The sequence below is a fragment of the Dama dama genome, chromosome 20 (assembly GCF_033118175.1).
Source record: "Dama dama isolate Ldn47 chromosome 20, ASM3311817v1, whole genome shotgun sequence".
NCBI lineage: Eukaryota > Metazoa > Chordata > Mammalia > Artiodactyla > Cervidae > Dama > Dama dama.
The window spans coordinates 114,869,790-114,889,456 of NC_083700.1; the positions used below are offsets into that span (position 1 = coordinate 114,869,790).

At 58.2% G+C, this 19,667-nt stretch overlaps 1 protein-coding gene across 6 annotated transcripts in view; it reads right to left on the reverse strand.

Moving 5' to 3' along the window:
• HDAC4 (histone deacetylase 4) overlaps positions 1–19,667 on the reverse strand; it is a 287,685-nt gene that overhangs the window by 98,641 nt on the left and 169,377 nt on the right. For all 6 annotated transcript variants that reach the window (XM_061122627.1, XM_061122630.1, XM_061122629.1 and 3 more), the window contains one exon: positions 7,875–8,119. In XM_061122627.1, the coding sequence (XP_060978610.1) occupies positions 7,875–8,119 (245 nt within the window). The remainder of the gene's footprint in view (positions 1–7,874; positions 8,120–19,667) is intronic.

Here is a 19,667-nt window from a genome sequence, read left to right on the forward strand (position 1 = left end):
GTGTCGGGAAGCAAAGATGGTGCCCCGAACAACAGGTCTTGGAATGAAGAACCTGGCGCTCTTGGTATTACCTATCCCCCCAAACTGCCTACACACAGCCCGGGTTCCCTTTTAACTGCTCAGCGTTCATTTAATGCGTAAATGAGGCACAGGCAGAAATCTTCTGAATCTGGTCTCACAATATTTACGTTTCAGCCAGAACCCAGAAAAGGAAAGTGAGATCTTTCAATTATCATTACAAAGAGACTGGAAACAACCACCCTAGATCCCAGTGATTAAAATTCATGGGACAACACAACTCGCAGAAAACAACTGTTGCGCAGTTTTAATGAGGAGCATTAAGAAACCACGCCTCTGGCATCCCCAGCATCATGGTGTGAAGGAGAAGGGGGTGACAGAGGATGAGATGGCATCACCGACTTGATGGACACGAACTTGGGCAAGGTCCGGGAGATGGTGAGGGACAGGGAGGCCTGGCGTGCTGTAGTCTGTGGGGTCGCAGAAAGTCGGACACGACTGGGCGACTGAACACAAGGGTCCAGAACGTTTTCTGCCCCTAAGCTCTCATGCCCACACAGGAGGGATGCGCTCAGCCCAGGCCCCAGGGGAAATCGGTGGCCACTGGCAGCTGCCCAGGCACCCACCTGCTCCAGGCCAAGGGCGGCTGGAGGCTCACCTGGCCTGTCTCAGCAGGGCTCCTGGCCGCAGGTGGTGGGCACCGCCTGTTTCTGTCGTCTGCCTCCTCTGCTGACGGCTCAGGCTGGGGAGACCCACAACCGCACACAGGACAGCCTGGGCCGGCGGGGCCAGGACCGGAGAGCCAGGCTGGGCTCCGTGGGAGCTGAGCCGTCCCCCAGGGCTAGGTTCACCAAGGGCCCAGGCCACGCCCGAGCTGAGCAAGTGGGCCGGCGCAGGGCCTTCCCAGCTCCTCTAAGCCACTTGCGGGACTGTCTCCTGGGGAGGCTCTATCTCAACACGCAGCGGGGGCACCAAGGGTGCAGGTGGGGAGCTATCCGAGGCCTCTCACCCCCGCCTCCGGCCGACACGGTGGCTGCTCTCGCCACCCACGTCCTGTGTCACTGTGAAAATAAACACACGGATTTCAGGTGGGCCCTCACCACAGAACGCACGGCGCTATCACAGCCTGGCGTGGCCAGGGCAGAGCGGGGGTCACCTGGGGGCACGGGGCTGCCACGGTGAAGCCCACTTCCACCCGGGGCTGGACCCGGAAGCTCTGCGCATCGAGGCCCCGCAGGCGGCGGTCACGGAGCTTTTCCAAGGTGGTCAAGGAGCTTCTAAGGCTCCGATGGCCTGCTTTCGGGGAGAAGTCCAGGGCAGACCAGTGAGCCCCGGGGGCCAGAGCACCAGTTTGATGGAGGGGCCTCCCCTGGGTTGCTCATCTCCAGGCTCACGGGCGACTTGGCCACAGTGGTCAGGGCCAACGTGAGACTAAAATATTCTTGCCCACAGGGTTCTCCAAAATGGAACCATGTCCATCTTTATCGCCCTGGATTTACTGACTCAAATCAAAGAGGTATCCTCATTTCAGTTAAGTTCAAAATCACCCTCCCGTCCAGCCTCATGGAGCACAGCAGCAGTAATCAAGAGGTCCCAGGGACATGTCACTCAGGATCCCCCCCAAATCGGACACTCAAATGCCACAAAGACAAAGGGTCAGCCATCAGCAGGCGGGTCAGAGAGATGAAGGCCCATGTCACAGACGCCAGGCGCCCCGGACAGAGCTCCACTGTGAGCGGTGGGGGGGCGGGGGCAGGGAGCCCGGCTGCCCCCACCACCCCCTCTCCACACCTGGGACATGTCTCTTCCTCTCAGGTGGGCGCCCTGGAAACTGCGTCTCCTGGAGACCAGCGGAGGGGCCCCTCCCCCTGCAGGGCACCCTGACCCCTCCTCCCGGTGGGGTTCACCACCACCTGGACACACTTCCCGGGATGGCTCGGGGCTGACGAAGACCCAGGCTGTGTCTGAGCCTGTCTCCCTCTGTCCTGTCCCTGCCACCCAGCACACAGTGGGTCTAAGCGCACCCATGAGGGTCCGGGTCTGGACCAAAGGCAGCGTATTTATGAGCGAGAGCCAGTGAGGAGGCATGAGATAGAAACCGTGGGGCAAGTCCACGCGAGAGGGTTTTCTCTGCAGAACAAACTACAGCTGCCACCTCTGGAAACACGCGCAGCGCTCCTCTCCGACAAGCCAGGGGCGGCACCGGGCCCAGCACGGCATGGAGCGAGCACCCACGCCCCAGGGGCGGCAGGTCAAATTCGGCCCTCCGCCAGCCCATCGCTGACTTCCTAGAAACCCGCAGTGCGGGCTTATGAGCCAGACCTGACTGTAAGTGTGTTCACCAGGTGCCGACGGGTCCAGGAGTGACGCGGGGCTCGCAGCGGCCACGCGCCTTCCCGGGCACCAGGGCTCCGGCCGCTGAAGCGTGTCCTCCGGGCTCATTACAAGTTGCCTCAGACGACCCGGAAGCTGGGGCCCAGGCAGCACAGCTCAGCCACCCAGGGCAGGTAATAAAGACAGTAAACATCACCGCCTGCCTCCCAGGCCAGAGAAGCAGGCTCCTTTTAATTTTATCCACTTCCCTGCAAGGGAAAGAGTCACGTGCTCACTAAACGACTCCTAAAGCTCTCCTGTCAGGGAGACAGTATCAACCACACACATCCCCAAGCTCATCCTCACTAGTGAAAAAGGACGTGCAAATAAAGAGTGGAAAGCGCTTTCATTTTTCACTTGTTAGACAGGAGATACCCCGAGACCTGGGGAGAGAAGAGCCAGGCTGGGCACAACCTCGCAGAGAGCAGGCACACTCCTGGACGGAGACCCAGTGAGGCCACTAAAACGTGTAACATGCACACTGTTGCGTATCTTTCATAGGAAGGGGTTTATTCTGAGAAAATCTGCCTAGTGGACGGTGCCGGCAGTCTGGGCTACAAGTAGGAACCGCAGAAGACAAGCCCCATCTCCCAGGATCGCACCTGCCAGACCAACGCGTCAGGACGGGTCTCCACCCTGCAGTGTAGACGGGGAGGGGAGGCTGCAGCGCTGGGGTCACGGGGTTCAGCCTCAGCTCCGTGGTGTCACCCACACCGGGCGTGTGCAGCCTCTACCAGCTCCTGACAGCATCCCCAGGCTCCTGTCCGTCCACAGCCAGTGATCCCATGGGGTCCTGGGGCCGGCAGGACAGAACCACCTATCACCCTCCTGGAAGCACACTCTGAAGACTCCTGTCTTCTCTCTACGCTGGAGCCACAGTCATCGAAAAAAATCCACAAGTAACGACTAGAGACTGATGAAGGCAACGGCTGGGCTGGAAGCTCTATTAGCAAGTGGAGCAAAGGCTGCTGAGACTGCCGACGAGAACCCAGAGGGCGACTCCCGGGTCCGCACCTGCCGAGCTACGGACGGAGTCGCGGTGGGCTCTGCCTCCAAAGATGGGGGCCCCTGGGCCCCTGGGAGGCCAGGTAAAGAACCCAGCAGAGCAGGGAGGGCCACTTCTGCTTGTTCTCACCGCGCTACGTCTCCACTGGGGACAGGAGATAGAGGGATTCCCTTGATAACATGTTTAGAAAATTTAAAATGACACATTAAAGCGGCAAACCTAGGTAACGCTGAGTGGGGTGATCCGCTCAGGGATCCCAGTTGATAAGGCTGTTACGGATTTTCTGGACATAAACACCCACGGACACCACACTCATGGCTCCCTCGACCCCAGGCCCCAGTGACCACACTCCGGGACCCCCTTCCAGGGAGGAAAGAACTAACTGTAGGACAGGACAGGGTCAGGCTCCTGAGCGGCCATGACCAGCAAGCGTCCAGAACCAGTGTGATGCTGAGTGTTGGAACTCAAGGGAGAGCATCTTAAACCGAGGTTAACAACTGCCGTTATCTTTTAAAACCTCTCTCCGTATTAGTCACTCAGTCGTGTCCGACTCCTTGTGACCCCAGGGACTGTAGCCCACCCGCCTCCTCTGTCCATGGCATTTTCTGGGCAAGAACACTGGAGTGGGTTGCCATTTCCTTCTGCAGGGGATTTTTCTGACTCAGGGATCGAACCCGGGTCTCCCGCATTACAGGCAGATTCTTTACCATCTGAGCCACCAGGGAAGCCCTTTTTAAAACACTGTTCCCTTTTTAATTATAAAATCCTATTCAAATTCACTGATGATTTAATGACACTAATTAGACTGTGTGCTCAAGAAATCTGTCTGACAAACACCACTGCCAAATGTCACCAACACATGATGGCTTGTGAAGAGAGTGGAAATCATCAAAACAGAGGCCGGCTGATAGGATGACGGTTACATAGTTTTAAATGGCTTCAGATGAATGATCTCTGCTATAAACAGAGAAACAATTAAAGCACAGAGAACACGTCACCTTGAGAAGGTTTCTGAACTGCGTTTCTGGGGCTCCCATCCTCTCTGCGCTCTTCTGGCCTCAAGGTCTGGGAGGCTAGGGGACCCCCAGCGGAGGAGCTCTGCCTCCAAAGATGGGGGCCCCCAGGTCACCAGGAGGCCAGGTAGGACCTGGAAGAGATGGGCTGCCCTGACCTTTCAGGCTTCTGAGGTGATATCAAGATGCAGGAGTCTGATAGCAAAAGTTCAAGAAGCCTGCTGGTGAGGAGGAGAGGAAGCCACATCACAGGGGCCAGCAGTGTGAGTGGGCGGGCCCAGGGCAGGCTTTTCAGATTGCTTTCGGGAGTCAGAGAAAACAGGAGGCTGCAGCTTCAAGGACAAAACAGACCGGGCAGCCTCTGGGGAGTGCTCACTGGTACTGAGAGGCAGTTATCTAGACTGACTTTGGTGAGGACCTAGTCCCGCAGCCACTGAGAGCTTCATCCCAGTCCTGAAAACCCAGGTGTGGCTCAGGGCCAAAGACCCCCTTGGGGCGGGGCCTCGGTGGGAAGCCCCACCCCCCTCCCTCGCCACTGCTGCCCCTTGCCCCCCCACACCCATCCCCCTGCACGTGATGGGGCCCCGGCTACCCCGCTGGCAAGGCAGGTCCAGGCCACACCCCACAGAGCACCCCCCGGGGGCTCCGTCTCCTCCCAGCAGCAGGAGGACAGGCGCTTGGCGTCAAGGGGGCAAAGGGCATCGCGCTGGCTCTCAGGACCCTCGCCCGATCCATCCCAAACCCAACGGTGCTTATTAAAAAGCAGAGGACCACCATGGCTGGGCGGTGGGGGGGTGGGGTGGGGCGTCTCTACGGAGACCAGTGACATCTCGATTAGGTGGGAGCGCGCACTGGCTCAGAGCTTTCTGCAGGCACAGCCGTGAGGCCTGGGCCCCCAGCAGCTCTGGAGGCTGTTGTCTGCTTGCTTTGTCCGACGCCGACTTCGGCAGCTCCTGGGAGTCGGGGTGGAGAGCCACAGTGGCACCAACAACCCTGCCGAGCCCCAGGGCCTCAGGCGAGGCTGGGCAGAGGCAGAGACAGAGGGTGCACAGTCACTCTGCCCAGCAGTGGAGGGCACAGCCTGCTGGTGCCTGAGGAAGCTGAGGCCGGGCCGGGCGACGTCCGGCTGCGGGCGACGCTGGTCCCCGAGGGAAGGCTGTCTCAGGAGCACCGCGTGCCACGTGGGATCTTAACTCCCCACGTCGCTGCCGCCCAGCCCCGCAGCCACTGACCACGTGCGGCCGCAGTGCCTCTGGTCCACATGGAAATGGGCCCTGCGTGTCTGGTCCGCGGTGTGCGCCGAGACTCGGCACGGACACAGCCGCGTCTGTGGATCACGCGTTGAAGTGACACTTTAGAAATGCGAGGTTAAACAAAATACCCTGAAATTACTTTTACCTTTAGCACCCAGCTCCCCAGTGGCCCCCGCAAAGACTCCTGCCTCCTGGTGTCCACCCCTTGGCTGGGCCCCTCCCGGAAGGGTTGGTGCCTATGGCAGCAGAGCAACGTAGCAGGGATGTTGGGGGGTCACCTTCAGGATTTGGCCAGAAGACACCGCGACCTCCTTCTTGGTCACTTGGATCCTGCAAGCCCAAGTGAGGAGGACTTGAGGCCTCCTGCTCAAATCCAGGTGGCGAGTGAGCCAGGAAGAGGGTCCTGCAGGCCCGGCCCATTGCTCAGATGAGATCTCCGCCCTGACCACACCCGACCGCAGCTCCCGAGAGGCCCCGCGGCCCGGCCATCTGCAGGCTGCCCCTGGGTCCCCGACCCATGGGAGCTGAGCTGTCTGATAATACACGCTTGTTATTTCAAGTGGCTAAAAATCTTTTGGGTAATTTGTTACCTAACAATAAATCACTCACACAACCTGGTTTCTTTGGGTGATTTCAGGTGGCTACAGAAAACGAAAGACTACCTATGAATTTTAACGTGTACACATTTCCACTGAACAGCGCTGTTCTGCAAGGTTCTAAGTGTGGTGACACGTGATCACAGACGTTGTAACTGGTCCCTCAGCCAAGGGATGTGACTTCTCTGTGCCTCACGAGTGCACGTTTCTTCCTAGAACGTTTGCTTTTAAAATTGGGATCCGAATAAATGTCTGTAGACAGTGAACAGGGCTTCCCACGTGGCCTACTGGTAAAGAACCTGCCTGCCACTGCCGGAGACGTAAGAGATTCGGGTTCCATCCCTGGGTGGGAAAGATCCCCTGGAGGAGGGCCTGGCAACCCACTCCAGCATTCTTGCCTGGAGAATCCCACGGACAGAGGACCCTGGAGGGGCTACAGTCTATAGGGTTGCAAAGAGTTAGACATGACTGAAGTGACTTAGCACACACCAAACAGTAAATACCAAAAAGAAAAAATGTTAGCTTTCCAATTATAAGAAATCAGTGGGAAAAATAGAGAGAGGATGGACAAGTCCCAAGGAGAAAATAAAGACAATTCCTAAACACCTGACCCAGAGGTGACCGCTGCTAATATTCTGGTGCTTCTTTTTGCTGGTGATGCTGCTATTTAGGGACATGTGCTTGTAGCTGAAGTCCAACGACGAGAATTCTCCCCCACTCTAAGCTTCTATAGGGTGACTTTAAATGCTGTTTCCACTCTTGGCCACATCAGCCAGGATTCCTTCAACCAGCTTCCAAGTGCCGACAAGCAGGTCTAAAGGGCCCAGCGAGGAACATCCCCGGGCATCCACCTCAGCCTGGCAGCAGGTCACTGGGGTGGGGCTGGGGGCGGTGGTCCTGGGTGGCAGGGTGAGGGCCAGGTGGAGCGGGCCAGCCCTGGGAGCTTGGGCATGGTCCTGGGCAGCGGGATCTCGGGCACACACAGCGGGTTGGCCTGGGGACTCAGGATTGGTCCTGGGCTGCGGAATTGTGGGCACACACAGCGGGTTGGCCTGGGGACTTGGGGTTGGTCCTGGGCAGCGGGATCGCGGGCACACACAGCGGGCTGGCCTGGGGGCTCGGGGTTGGTCCTGGGCGGCGGGATCGCGAGCACACACAGCGGGTTGGCCTTGGGGCTCGGGGTTGGTCCTGGGCAGCGGGATCGCGGGCACACACAGCGGGTTGGCCTGGGGGCTCGGGGTTGGTCCTGGGCAGCGGGATCGCGGGCACACACAGCGGGCTGGCCTGGGGGCTCGGGGTTGGTCCTGGGCAGCGGGATCGCGGGCACACACAGCGGGCTGGCCTGGGGGCTCGGGGTTGGTCCTGGGCAGCGGGATCGCGGGCACACACAGCGGGTGGGCCTGGGGGCTCGGGGTTGGTCCTGGGCAGCGGAATTGCGGGCACACACAGCGGGTGGGCCTGGGGGCTCGGGGTTGGTCCTGGGCAGCGGAATTGCGGGCACGCACAGGGGGCCAGTCCGGGGGCTCAGGGCGGGACCTGGGGTGCACAGCAGGCTGGTCGGGCAGGACCTGGGGCGCACGGCGGGCCGCCCTGGCGCCCGAGGCTGGACACTGACCTTGATGTGTTCGTGCAGCTGGGCCTCGTGCTGCCGGGACAGCTGCTCGTGCTGCCGCTGGAACTCAGCGATGAGGATCTGTCTCTGCAGCTGCTGCTTCTGCTTGAGCGCCAGGAGCTCCTGCTGCAGCTGCTGCTCGCGGAGGCCCGGCTCTGCCACGGGCAGCGGGAACTGGTGGTCCAGGCGCAGGTCCATGGGCACCCCCGGGGGGGCCACCGGCAGAGGCAGGGCCGAGGCCACGTCCACTGTGGAGAGAGCACAGCGCAGAGGTGCCGGTGACCGAGGGGCCCTCAGGCCCGGCCCGCCTGCCCGCCCTGCCCAGGAGCCCACGCCAGCATCAGAGGGACGCCCACGCCGCCATCAGGGGGACGCCCACGCCGCCATCAGAGGGACGCCCACGCCAGCATCACGGGGACGCCCACACCAGCATCACGGGGATGCCCACGCCGCCATCAGGGGCGCCCACGCCGCCATCACAGGGACGCCCATGCAATGAGACTCACTGCTCACTTCAGATGCCTCCTCCCCATTCCTGCTCAACAGGCTCAAAAGGCAGGACTCGGGGGCCATCCCCCCTCTTCCTCCAAGAGGCCCACCCCTCAGGCAGGAGCCAGCAGGAGGCTGGACTGGGACACACACGTGCTCGGGCCCGCTTCCCTATGCCCCACCCTGCACTAAGGGGCCCTGCTCGCTCAGGCGACCTGGGTGCCGGCCCGATGGTCTTTTCTGACGTCATTTTAGAAAGTCGACACAGAGAGACAGCAGGAAAAAGGCTCTGAAGAGCCCTGGATACCCGCAAGCAGAGGGGCGAGCGGCCCACGCTTTTCTCCTTCGCAAGAAGGTGCAGGAGAGCTGTGTGCAGGGCCCACAGAAGAGTGTGAGCCACTGAAGTGGTCCAGACAGGCGCTGGATGCGCTGCGCGTTTCTGCGGCGACGGCGCGCCCTCTGGGAGACAGCTAGTGCAAGGCTCCCCCCGATCGCCCACTCGGCTCACTCCGCAGGGTGACCGCTTCTGCACTTTGCTAAGAAACAAACTGCCTTCACTGCACGGAGGTGCGGCCCAGGAACAGCCAAGAGTTGGCTCTGATTAGAAACGGAAGCAGAATCGATCTAAACGCTTGTAGATCAACGCCAAATTAAAAGCGAGAAGGAGGAGGCAGAAACCAGTTCTCCAATGACGGCTCTCACAAAATACCCGCGAGTGGGCGCTCCTCTCAGGACGGGATTATATCAGAAAAGCCGGGCCACTGGCTTTGGGCCTCCGACTTCCCAGAGAGGCTCCGGGGCCGCCTTTCTGAGGGTGAGCATCCTGGGCTCCGTCAGAGCCCCCCTGACCCCCAGAAGTGGAGACAGCCCAGCAGAGGCCCCAGGATCCCGCCCAAAGCAGAAAGCCCGCTCACAACCTGCTCAGCCACAGACAGACAGGGGGGCCGGAGGCTGGGCCTCTCCTCTGGAGGCTCAGAGCTCTGGGGAAGACCCAGCTCAGCAGACAGGGCCCCCAGGGCCAGGTCTCCCCTCCGGAGTCATCGCCACCCAGGAGGGGGCCTCGTCGCAGCACCTCTGCCCAGGCCCTCTGCAGACAGGCCTTGTGACGCCCTGGACCTGGTCCCAGGGTCTCCCCGGGTGAGACTGGACCACCCGGAGGCCTGACGTAACCCAGTGCCTCTGGAAGTGCCCTCCAGCCCTGACTCCCTGCCACTGGGGCAAACGAGGGGCTTACAAAAGGCGGGCAGTATGGCTATTTCAATTCTCTGTGCCTATTTGCTTAAGCTAAAATCCCGCTTCTTGATAAGTGGAGCGTCAGCGACACCGCAGGCCACTCCCACCTATGTTCCAGTGGATTTTGTAAAAAAAAATGACCCAGGAGCGGAACCAGCCGTTGGGACGGCACATTTCAGTGGTCACCACCCAGGCAGGCCCCAGCCGGCCGTCCTGCTGACGAGCCAAGTGAGGGGGGGCGGCCTGGCTCTGGCTCAGTCTTAGGTTCTAAGCCCGAGCCCACGCCCAGGGCCCTGGTGTCCTGGACAGACATGCGGTCTCATACCTGCAGGCTCGCTCACCTGGGCGGGGCGTGGGCGCTGCCTGGGTCAGAGCCAGGGCCTGGCTCTGGGCTGAAGTCGCCACCTCCCTCCCCCCATCCTCAGAAATAAGCCTGGATTCCACCTGAGGCCCCCGGAGCCTGGGGCAGGTTGCATGCAAATGCCTGGGACCTGGCCACAGAAAATGGAGGAAAATCCTCAATATTCAATCATTTTTCAGAAAACATCTAATTCTCCACTCTCTGAAGTCCTAACAAGCCCCGGGTAAATACCAGCTGACCGTTTCTCTTTGATTTTTCCCAAAATCAGTGAGGTGCAAACCCCAACGTTTTAAATGTATTAATTTTTTTCTAGTTGGGTGTCAGGCTTGATGTGTAAAGGGGTTTTTATTTGATATTTATGGGCCAAAAACTGACACAAGTAACTGTTGCCAATGAACAGGCCCAGGCAACAGTGGTGCCCATCCCACCCCCACCACACACAGCTGGGAGAGACTGGGCTTTATTGACTTCCTTTATTTTCTTCCCTTGATCATTTTTATTATGAAACATAGCAGGATGGAAAAACTGTGTAAACAACACCGGTTTAATAAAACCTCAGTATTTTCCTCCATTTGCTTCAGACTCTATTTTAAGGAATAGACTATTACTGATGACAGGGAGTGGGGTTCAGGAAAGGAACTCAGAGGAAAGAGAAAGTCTTAAAGGAAACTCAGCTTTCCTTTCTCCCAGGGGCGGGGAAGGGCTGCATATTTTCCTGCTTTCACTAATGATGGTGCTGAATGTTGCCTGGAAAACATTATTACTGTGTATGACGGCAGGTTTTCTGGCTCTTCTTTCTGCTTCCCTGGAAGAGGCTGGAAAGCTTTTCTTCATTAACCGGTTAACCCGCCTGGTTCCTAAATGGATTAACAGGTGAGTTACTTAGCAGATCCCCTCAGGTTAGCTGGCCTTTGCTTTGTAAAGATAAAGCTGACTTTGTCTTCCTGGGTTACAGACACACACACACACACGCACAGAATCACTGACAGAGTGAGCCTGCAGCCGTTTCATTGGGCACATCTGGGCCCACGTTCACAGGTGTGGACTGGCTTGTGGCGTCTCTGACATTCTTCTTATCTGGTCAGGGAGCGGTATTTTAGCTCAAGAAGCCACAGAGAACTGATGAAGTAACCACACTGCCTGCATTTTGTAAGCAGCATCACCTCAGCTGTCCTGATGGCAGGCGTGGTCAGGGGTGGCCCCCATTTAGGCGACGTGTCCAGGCGCCCTAAGAGGTTACATGGGAACAAGGTCGCCCCCAAGACGCCGCAGAGCAGGCAGCCCTCCACTGTCCGTTCACTGTATCATGCTGCTGTGGATCAGTCACTCAGTCGTGTCCAACTCTGTGACCCCACGGACTGTGGCCCGCCAGGCTCCTCTGTCCATGCAATTCTTCAGGCAAGAATACTGGAGTGGGTTGCCAGGCCGTCCTCCAGGGGATCCTCCCGACCCGGGGATCACACGCGCGTTGCACTGGCAGGCGGCTCTTTACTGTCTGAGCCGCCGGGGAAGCCCTCACTGTACAAGGCCAGCCCCCGTTTCTAACTTTTCACAGGCGAGGTAGGAAGACGATCAGAAATGTCCAATAGTTAACCTCTTCAAAAACTGAACATAAAACAACTTTGAGGGATCCGTTTCATTAACCTCAAAGATAGGACGGGCCTAACATTTCCTACGCCTGCATCCCCACACGGCAGAAAGACTCCGGGCCTCCTGCTCTGTGCTGGGTGCTGGGGACTGTTCCCAGTCCAGCCTGCGGCGGGTCTGCCGTGCACGGGGACAGGAAGGGCAGAGGGGCTGCCGGACACCCTAGGGAAGGGCCCGCACGGGGGCCGCAGCTTTGAGCGGGGCGGGGCGGACGAGCCAGCACCCAGACGGCCAGTGTAAGAGGGCAGCCGGGGGGCGGAGACACGGGAGGCACCTGGACCGCTCGCTAGGGGCGCGGGGCCTGCATCTGCAGATCCTGGGGGCCCTGCAGGTCCAGCTGGGGATGCCAGCGGCATGGGGAGGCTGGGCCTCATATGCAGAGGGGCTGGCATTGGGCGTGAGAGACGGGGTGCTGCCACAGGGGGGCCGAGGGCGGAAGGGAGGACGCAGCAGGCACCCCAACGTGCGCAGGGTGGGGAGGACCGAGGTTCCCTGTGTTCACTGCACCTTTCCTCGGGTTCCCTTTGAGTCTGGAGCTGCACGGAACGTAACGACGAAACACCCCCCTCCCCGAAGTCATTCCAGACACCAGAGCCGGTGGGCCCAGGGAGGGGACAGCAAGGAGACCCCCGGGCAACGCCGTCCTGCCTGCAGTGAACAGAGGGGCGCCAGGCCGGGGGGCGGGGGTCACGGGCTGTCCTCACCATTACTGTTAGAAAGGGAGGCGAGGCCTGCTGGACTTTCCCCTTTTGAGGTTTCACATAAGACTTCATCCTCTGCTAAAGAAAGTCCAATGCAAAGAGAATGCAAAGCCAGACATCACCTCCGCCGGACACGCTGTGCCCAGCGTCTGTCACTTCGGCACCTCGGGAGACAGCGCTGCAGACACGCATGCCACCCCTGGGGTGGGCGTGGGGCTGGGGACCCAGGCCAGGCGCTTCTCCCCACCGTAAGCTCAGCCCCGGGAAGCCAGGTGGGCTCCCCAGGCAGCCACAGCCCCAGCTGTGGGGTTGGACCCACAGTCCCCATTCATTTCGCCGCTGGAGGGTGCGTCAGACATGCCCGCGACTATTTCTGTATCAAAAACTCGCCGAAATGCCACGAGTTCCCAACAGAAGTTGCTAGTGCTTTTGACCCAAATCGCTGGAAGAAAACAATGAGACCTTCTCTCCTTAAAGAATGCGGCATCAAAACAAAAAAGTCTGTATTCTCATGAATATTTTATGGCAGAGTAGAAAATTGCTTTTATAGGTTGTGCCTTGAGAAACATATTAATACAATCAGGCTCATGACGTTAGTAAAAGCACAAAGACTATATTCAGAGTTTCAATAAGAAATGGCAAGGCTGGGCCGTGACCTATAAGTTCTCAATCAGAAATAGAAAAAAAAAATCTGCCAGTCTCTTATTTTTTCAAAAAAATAAATGATCAGGGGAAAAAAAAGCCACAGTAATTTTCCATTACATGGGTTGGGTCTTCTGTTCACAGCACTATTTCATGTCATCATATAGACAGCAAATAAAGAGAAGGTCTATTCTTTAGAAAACAGGGCCAGAGTGTAGGCTCTGTTCAAGTAGAAAACGGCTCATTCAAATCTAGGGGAGAATAATAGATGTTTCATCTGTGTCAGAGCGAGTTCCTGTCACACTGACGTGTCTGCCTGTGTGAGGGGGGGAGGAGGAGGAAGGACGGGGTCTAGTAGAAACACATAACCGATCTCAAAATGTTTTCAACTTTTCGACAAAACCTGTCACACACCCCGGGGGTCACACGTGGTAAGGGGGCTGCTGGCACATCCCCGCCTCAGTGGCCAGAGCCTCGCTCCCCGGGCCCCCAGCCCCGTGCCGACTTTGCTCAGCACCCCTGCGTGCTGTGCTCACCACCTCCAGGACGCACCCCTAAACACGCGTCCTCTGCACTCAGCAGCTCTGGGGTGGGGGGGCAAAACGCAGGCCCCCAGGGAAAGGCAGAGTCTTGGGGCCAGGCTGCTGCAGCTTCCAGGACAGCTGGCAGAAAGAGCTCCTCTGGGGCGAGGCCAAGGGCGACCCCGGGAAAACCACGGGCCACCCCCGCAGTGGGGCCAGGCCGCCCTGCCTCCTGCTGCGGCTCCAGCCGGCTGTCCTCCAGGTGCGCCCCCAGGTGCGGGGCCCAGGAGTCCCGTGGAGAAGCACGGCCTCAGGTGAGTGAGGTCGGGAGGCAGGGAGGTCCAGATGCCTGGGGGCTGCAGAGCTCCTCCACAGTGCCTCCCACAGAGCCAACCCCTGAGGCCGGCCCCCAACACTCCCAGGGACGCCCTGGGTCTCCGTTCGTACCCCTTCATTCCACTCCTCTTCCTTCTGGGCTATCCTCTCTCTGCAGGACCTCAGCCTCCTCCTGTGCCTTGGGAAGGAGGCGCGTGGTTTCCTGTCCGAATGTATACTCATGTCCTCCTCCAGGGATCGTTCCCCTGGCTGCGCACTCAGCCTGCTCCTGTGCCTTGGGAAGGAGGCGCGTGGGTTCCTGTCCGAATGTATACTCATGTCCTCCTCCAGGGATCGTTCCCCTGGCTGCGCACAGAACTCCAGCGAGCAGCCACCTCCTGCAGGACGGTGAAGACCACGTCCCACCTCCTTGTTCCCAAGACTGTTACTGAAAAGCGAGGAGCTGCTCTGACTCTGGACGTGTGCCCTTTGCTCTCCCTCTGGAAGTGAGGTTCTTCCCTCACCCACCGTGGAGCTCCACGCCGCCTGTCCAGCTTGGCAGCTCACACCCCCAGCCGTGGGGAATCTCCCCGGGTCATCGTGCGGACCATCGCCCTTTCCTCTGAGTTCCCCTTCAGGAACTTCCAGTACTTGGCGGTAAATCGGCAACAATCGCCGAGTTTCTTTCTCCTTCTCCCCCATTTTCCGTGTCTAACGCTCAATTCTATTCGAGATTCCCTGAAATGTATTTTCTAAGTTTCTCACCGAGTTTTGCATAATTTCTGCTGCTGTGTTCCTGAGGACGAATAGAGGCGTGGATCCTAAGCTGCAAGCAGACAGGGGACTCAAGGCTGAGCTTCGCTGGGTGGTGCATGGAGCTGGCGTCCGTCAGGATGCGCCAGGCACCCCTGGATGGGGGCTGAGGCATCCCGAGCCGCGGGGCAGGAGGCCGGGGCGGGGGGTAGTGACCGTGCCTGCTGCCCTCCAGCCTCCACTCCATTCAGCCTGGCCCCCTCCTGCCCCGGTCCTGTCCTGGAGGTGGGACGTGGGGCTGCTTTACAAGGATGCTGAGGCATCCACCCACTGGGATCTTGGCCGCACCCATGTGTGGCGTGGAGTCTGGCTTTTTCTGCCCAAACTGCCAAATCTAGTGTGACCTGTGACTTCAATTTCCACCTTCCAGACAGTTGATGCCGTTTCCTTTTCTGTTCCCCATCTTGTTAAAAAAAATATTTATTTTTAAAATGTACCTTACAGGTTTGGCTGCACTGGGTCTTAGAGCAGCAGATCCCTTAGTGGGATCTTTGATCTTCATTGTGGCAGGTGGGATCTAGTTCCCTGACCAGAGGACCCCTGCATTGGGAGCGCGGGGTCTCAGCTGCTGGACGACCAGGGAGTCCCTCTTTCCCCCATCTTTGTGAGCTGATAACCTTTCTCTGGAATACAGATACAGATATAGATAGGTAATTTTTTAGGGAAAATTAAAAAACACACAAGCCAACAACAATGGTATAATCAACTCCCAAGCATCCGTCAGCCAGCTCCAGCGACTGCTGCCCTGTGGCCAGCCTTTCCTTCCACACCCGCCCACTGCCCTTCCTTCTAGATTATCCTGAAGCCGGCCCGCCAGCACAGCACATCACTCATAAGGACTGTGGTATCCCTAAATAAACTCTTAAGAAAACAGTCAACCTACCAAATAAATTAACAACTCCATGATGCTATCAAATAGCCAGAAGGTATTATCACTTTTTTCATACACAATTCTCATACATATTTCTCATACTCATTGCTCATACACAAGTCTCATACACATTTCTGAGACTTTATTCAATTCAAGATTGAACCGGGGACTTCCCTGCTGGTCCTGTGGTTAAGAATCTGCCTTGCAATGCAGAGGATGCAGGTTTGATCCTGGGTCAAGAGAACTAAGATCCCACAAGGCATGGGGCAATTAAGCCCTCGAGCCACAGCTCAAGAATCTGTGCTGGAACAAAACAGGGTGCAACGAAGATCCCGTGTAGCCAAAAACAAATCAAGACTCAGCTAAGGTCCGTCACTGCAATTGGCTGATATAGCCTGTGAATTCTTTGTGATCTAAAGATCTCCCGTCTTCTCCCTCATGCCCGCACCCTCTCCAGCTGACGGGCTGAAGACTCTGGTCACCCGTCCCATGCTGACTGTATCTGAGGTGCAGACCCACACGACGGATTCTCTGGGAGTAGGACTGCATCTAGAGTCTGGGGGACGCACCTCCGATTCCCAGCAGGGCCACCCCCCAGAGAGTCCGGTGTCCCCCAGGCTCCTGTGTCGCCAGCAGCTAAGGTGGTCACCGATGATGCTGTCAGGCCTGTCAACACGGCCCTTCCAGCTCCATCTGCCGGTCCCGAGGTGCTGGCCGAGTGTGACTTCCATGGTGAGAAAGGGCCCCGAGTCAACTGTCACGTTATCCCCACACACAGCTCTTAGCAGAAAGGCAGGGCCAGTGCTTGATGGTCTTTCATTTGCCAGTTTTCCACCTTACTGAGCTGGCCGCCCCGGGTCTGGCTTCGGGATCTCAGGGAACCGGGCCTCTGCAGTCCTGCCCTGATGCTCACACGCGTCCTCAGGCAGCCTGCGTGATGGCGCTGGGTCACCCAGAACCCACGGGGACCCTGGGGACAGCCCTCCGTGTGGCTGTGACAGCTGTCCCAAGACGCCCTGCACTTCCTGGTCCCCAGGAGGAACCAGCAACGTCTCCAAGGACACTGGGCTGCTTCAGTGGGAAACACGGAGACCACCATCTGGGCTTTGGTTGCCACAGTTTATAATGTGTGTATCGTTACTGGAGCTTTTGTGAATTTCAGGAGTGAGTGAAATTAGATCTATGTATTCAATCTGTCATCTCACCGTGGAACTTTGGGTGCATAACTTATTAGAAATATCATTCAAAACGGCTGAACAGTCATCATCAAGTTCCATTCAAAATACTGATTTATATGCAGTATCGTTTTCCCCAAAGGTGCTCTTAACTGAATTACAATTATTCTATTTAATACTGTGTGTGTGTGTGTGTATAAAGGGGAAATGAGGTAGAGAAGTCAGAAGTGCTTTTTAATGTAAACATTTAAAAATATTCTGTAGGGAAGGTAAATAAGACAAGTGGCCCCATCTCAGCTTCTCATGTAGACAAGTATGGCTCGCCCTGCTTTTTAGCCTCATTCAGATGTATGTACACAGGCGACGCCAAAGAAATGAGCTTATGTGAACAACTCAGCAGAATATAAATTATGCTTGAAAATGAAAATAAATAATAAACAGTATGGAGCAAGAACATACTATTATGTTTTATATTGTCTTGTTTTCAGCTGAGATCAGAATGCAAAGAAATAAACATATACAGTGGTATTTATACACGTATGTCCAGAGACCTAGGTTTGATCCCTGGGTCAGGAAGATCCCATGGAGAAGGGAATGGCACCCCACTCCAGTACTCTTGCCTGGAGAATCCCATGGAGAGAGCAGCCTGGTGGGCTTTAGTCCATGGGGCCACACAGAGTCAGACAGGGCTGAGCGACTCACTTTATCCATGTGTCACACGAGAAGGCTTTCTGCATCTGGCCTGGGGTGGGGAGAGTGTGACCTGCGGGGCCTCTGAGCTGCTTTCTGCACGTGGGTGCCTTGCACACACCTGCACGTCACGAGGGAGGAGCACACATCTTCAGGCCCTGCTCGGCCCAGGCTCTGCCTCCAGACAAGAAGGCAGTGGATTACTCTTCAAAACCAAGCAGAGACAGGCCGGAGCAGACCAAGTGCCTCAGGCCGAAGGCAGGAGTGGGCATCGGGGGCAGACACCCCAAGCCCCCAGGGCGGCCCTGAGTCACTGTGGGCCGCGGGTCTGCAGGCTGCTGGCCTGGGCTAGCTTCACGTGTAAACAGGGACCCTGCAGGACACGGATGGAGCCAACGTCATCCCCACTGGGCAGGCAGGGAAAGAAGCTCGGAGAGTCTAAGCAACTTGGCTGAGGCTACACAGCAAATGTCCCTGACAAACTCGGAACTGGACACCAACCATGGGCGACAGGATGCCCGTGGGCGACAGAGCAGGAAGAGCTGCGAGGAGGGGGCCCGCAGGGCACCGGGGCAGTGGTTCTCAGGCAGGGTGGCACAGGTCACCTGGGGCAGTGGTTCTAGGCGGGGTGGTGTTGGCAGCTTAGGGCAGTGGGAGCAGCAGAGCCCGGGGTGCCTGGGGCTCCAGCAGCGCTCAGGCGATGAGGCCCCCTGCAGCCCGAGCACGCGCGCTCTGGGGCTCTGAGAGCATCCCCTCCACCAGGGTTGGCAGACCCCTAACTCCCTGCCCACGGCTCCGGCTGTGGATTCTGTCCTGACCAAAGGCTGGTCATCCCCCGGGATGGCCAGCTCGCTCTAGCACCCCGCAGGCCAGTGCTTTCCAGGGAAGCAAAACCTCTACTTTTCCCGAAGGGCTCCCAGGGGTCTGCTCCGAGAACACCTTCTCATGGCCGAGACACGGCCCCAAGGGTGCAGCCAGGCCGGGTCTGCACCACCCAACCGGTCCCGGGAAACAGGCTGACCAGCACCGCCTAGCAAACTCAGCTGCTGAGCAGAGATGCAAACAGCAAGTTCCTGATAGCTCACTTTCGCTGCTAAAAAGAACAATCCACCATTAATACCAGGTAATGTTTTATCCCACCGTCTCTTCCCCTAAGCTGGGTTTCACCTCCACTCACTCACACCTCCTCCCCAAACCCCATGATTTCAACAGGCTTCTCCCTGGCGGAGAGTCTGAGGCCATCAGCACACCGAGGCCTGGCCACCCCTCACCCACCACTGTGAGGGCCTCTCCTGCAGCTGCCACGATCCTCCTCTTCGAGGTCCCCGCTGGCCCCGTGTGTCTGCAGACACCAGCGAGGACCCGGTCAGGGACCGCGGGGGCCAGTAGGCGGGAGGTGGGACCACTCGTGGAAACCAGGCCCAGGGCACCACTTCCAGGCACCAGGGCATGTGTCCAGGTAACGCTACTGAGAGAGAAGAGGCTGGGCCCCCGGCACAGGCACCTGGTCTCTCAAACGTCCAGTGTGGGGTTGGGGCTAATGTGAGTCCAAATCCCCCTGAGGACCAGAGGCCACCCAGGGGCCGTGCATGTGACCAGCGTCCATCGAGGGCCAGGACGCAGCCTCGAGCCCGGAGACCCCATGGCAGGGGCGGTGTGAACGCAGGGAGAAGACCCCAGGGAGAGCTGACCTGGCGGGAGGGGTGTCTGGGCGCGGCAGGCTGAGCTGAGCCCGTCTTGCCTCCAGAGCTGCTGAACGCCCTCCCCCTAAAGTGGGCCCAGAAGGCGAGTTTACTGAGGGTGGTGAAGACCCAAGGCGAGACCAGGTGGTCAGGATGCAGGAGAGACCCCAGAAGGGTGCGAGCTGGCCCTCAGCGTCTGCACACGTGACAACTGAAGGCTGAGTCACGAACGCGCCTGGGGACAGGCGTCCAGAGCTCCCAGACTCGGGTCCCAGCACACCAGGGCTGGAGGCCCCGAGGGCACACTGTCTGCGCCGCAGAACACAGGGGCCCCGGGCTCCCCAGACACGGAGCCAAGATGGCTTCTCAACTTAAGGAAGTGAACAGGATGCGGAGACTCGCCGGCTTCACGCACGCCGAAGGAATGAGAGTGCGTGTATTTGATGCAGACAGGGAACAGGCACCGGCTTCATCTCCTCAGGGCGGGGTGCTGATCCCGCGGCAGCTGCTGAGGCGTGTAGGTCAGGGCCCCCTCCACCCGCTTCTCTCCTTTTGTCAAAGAAAGAAAAAGGCCTTTGTAGGACGGGGGCACGAAGGGGAGAGAATTCAGACAATGGGGCGGAATCCAGGCGATCTCACAGTTCTGCAAAAGCAGA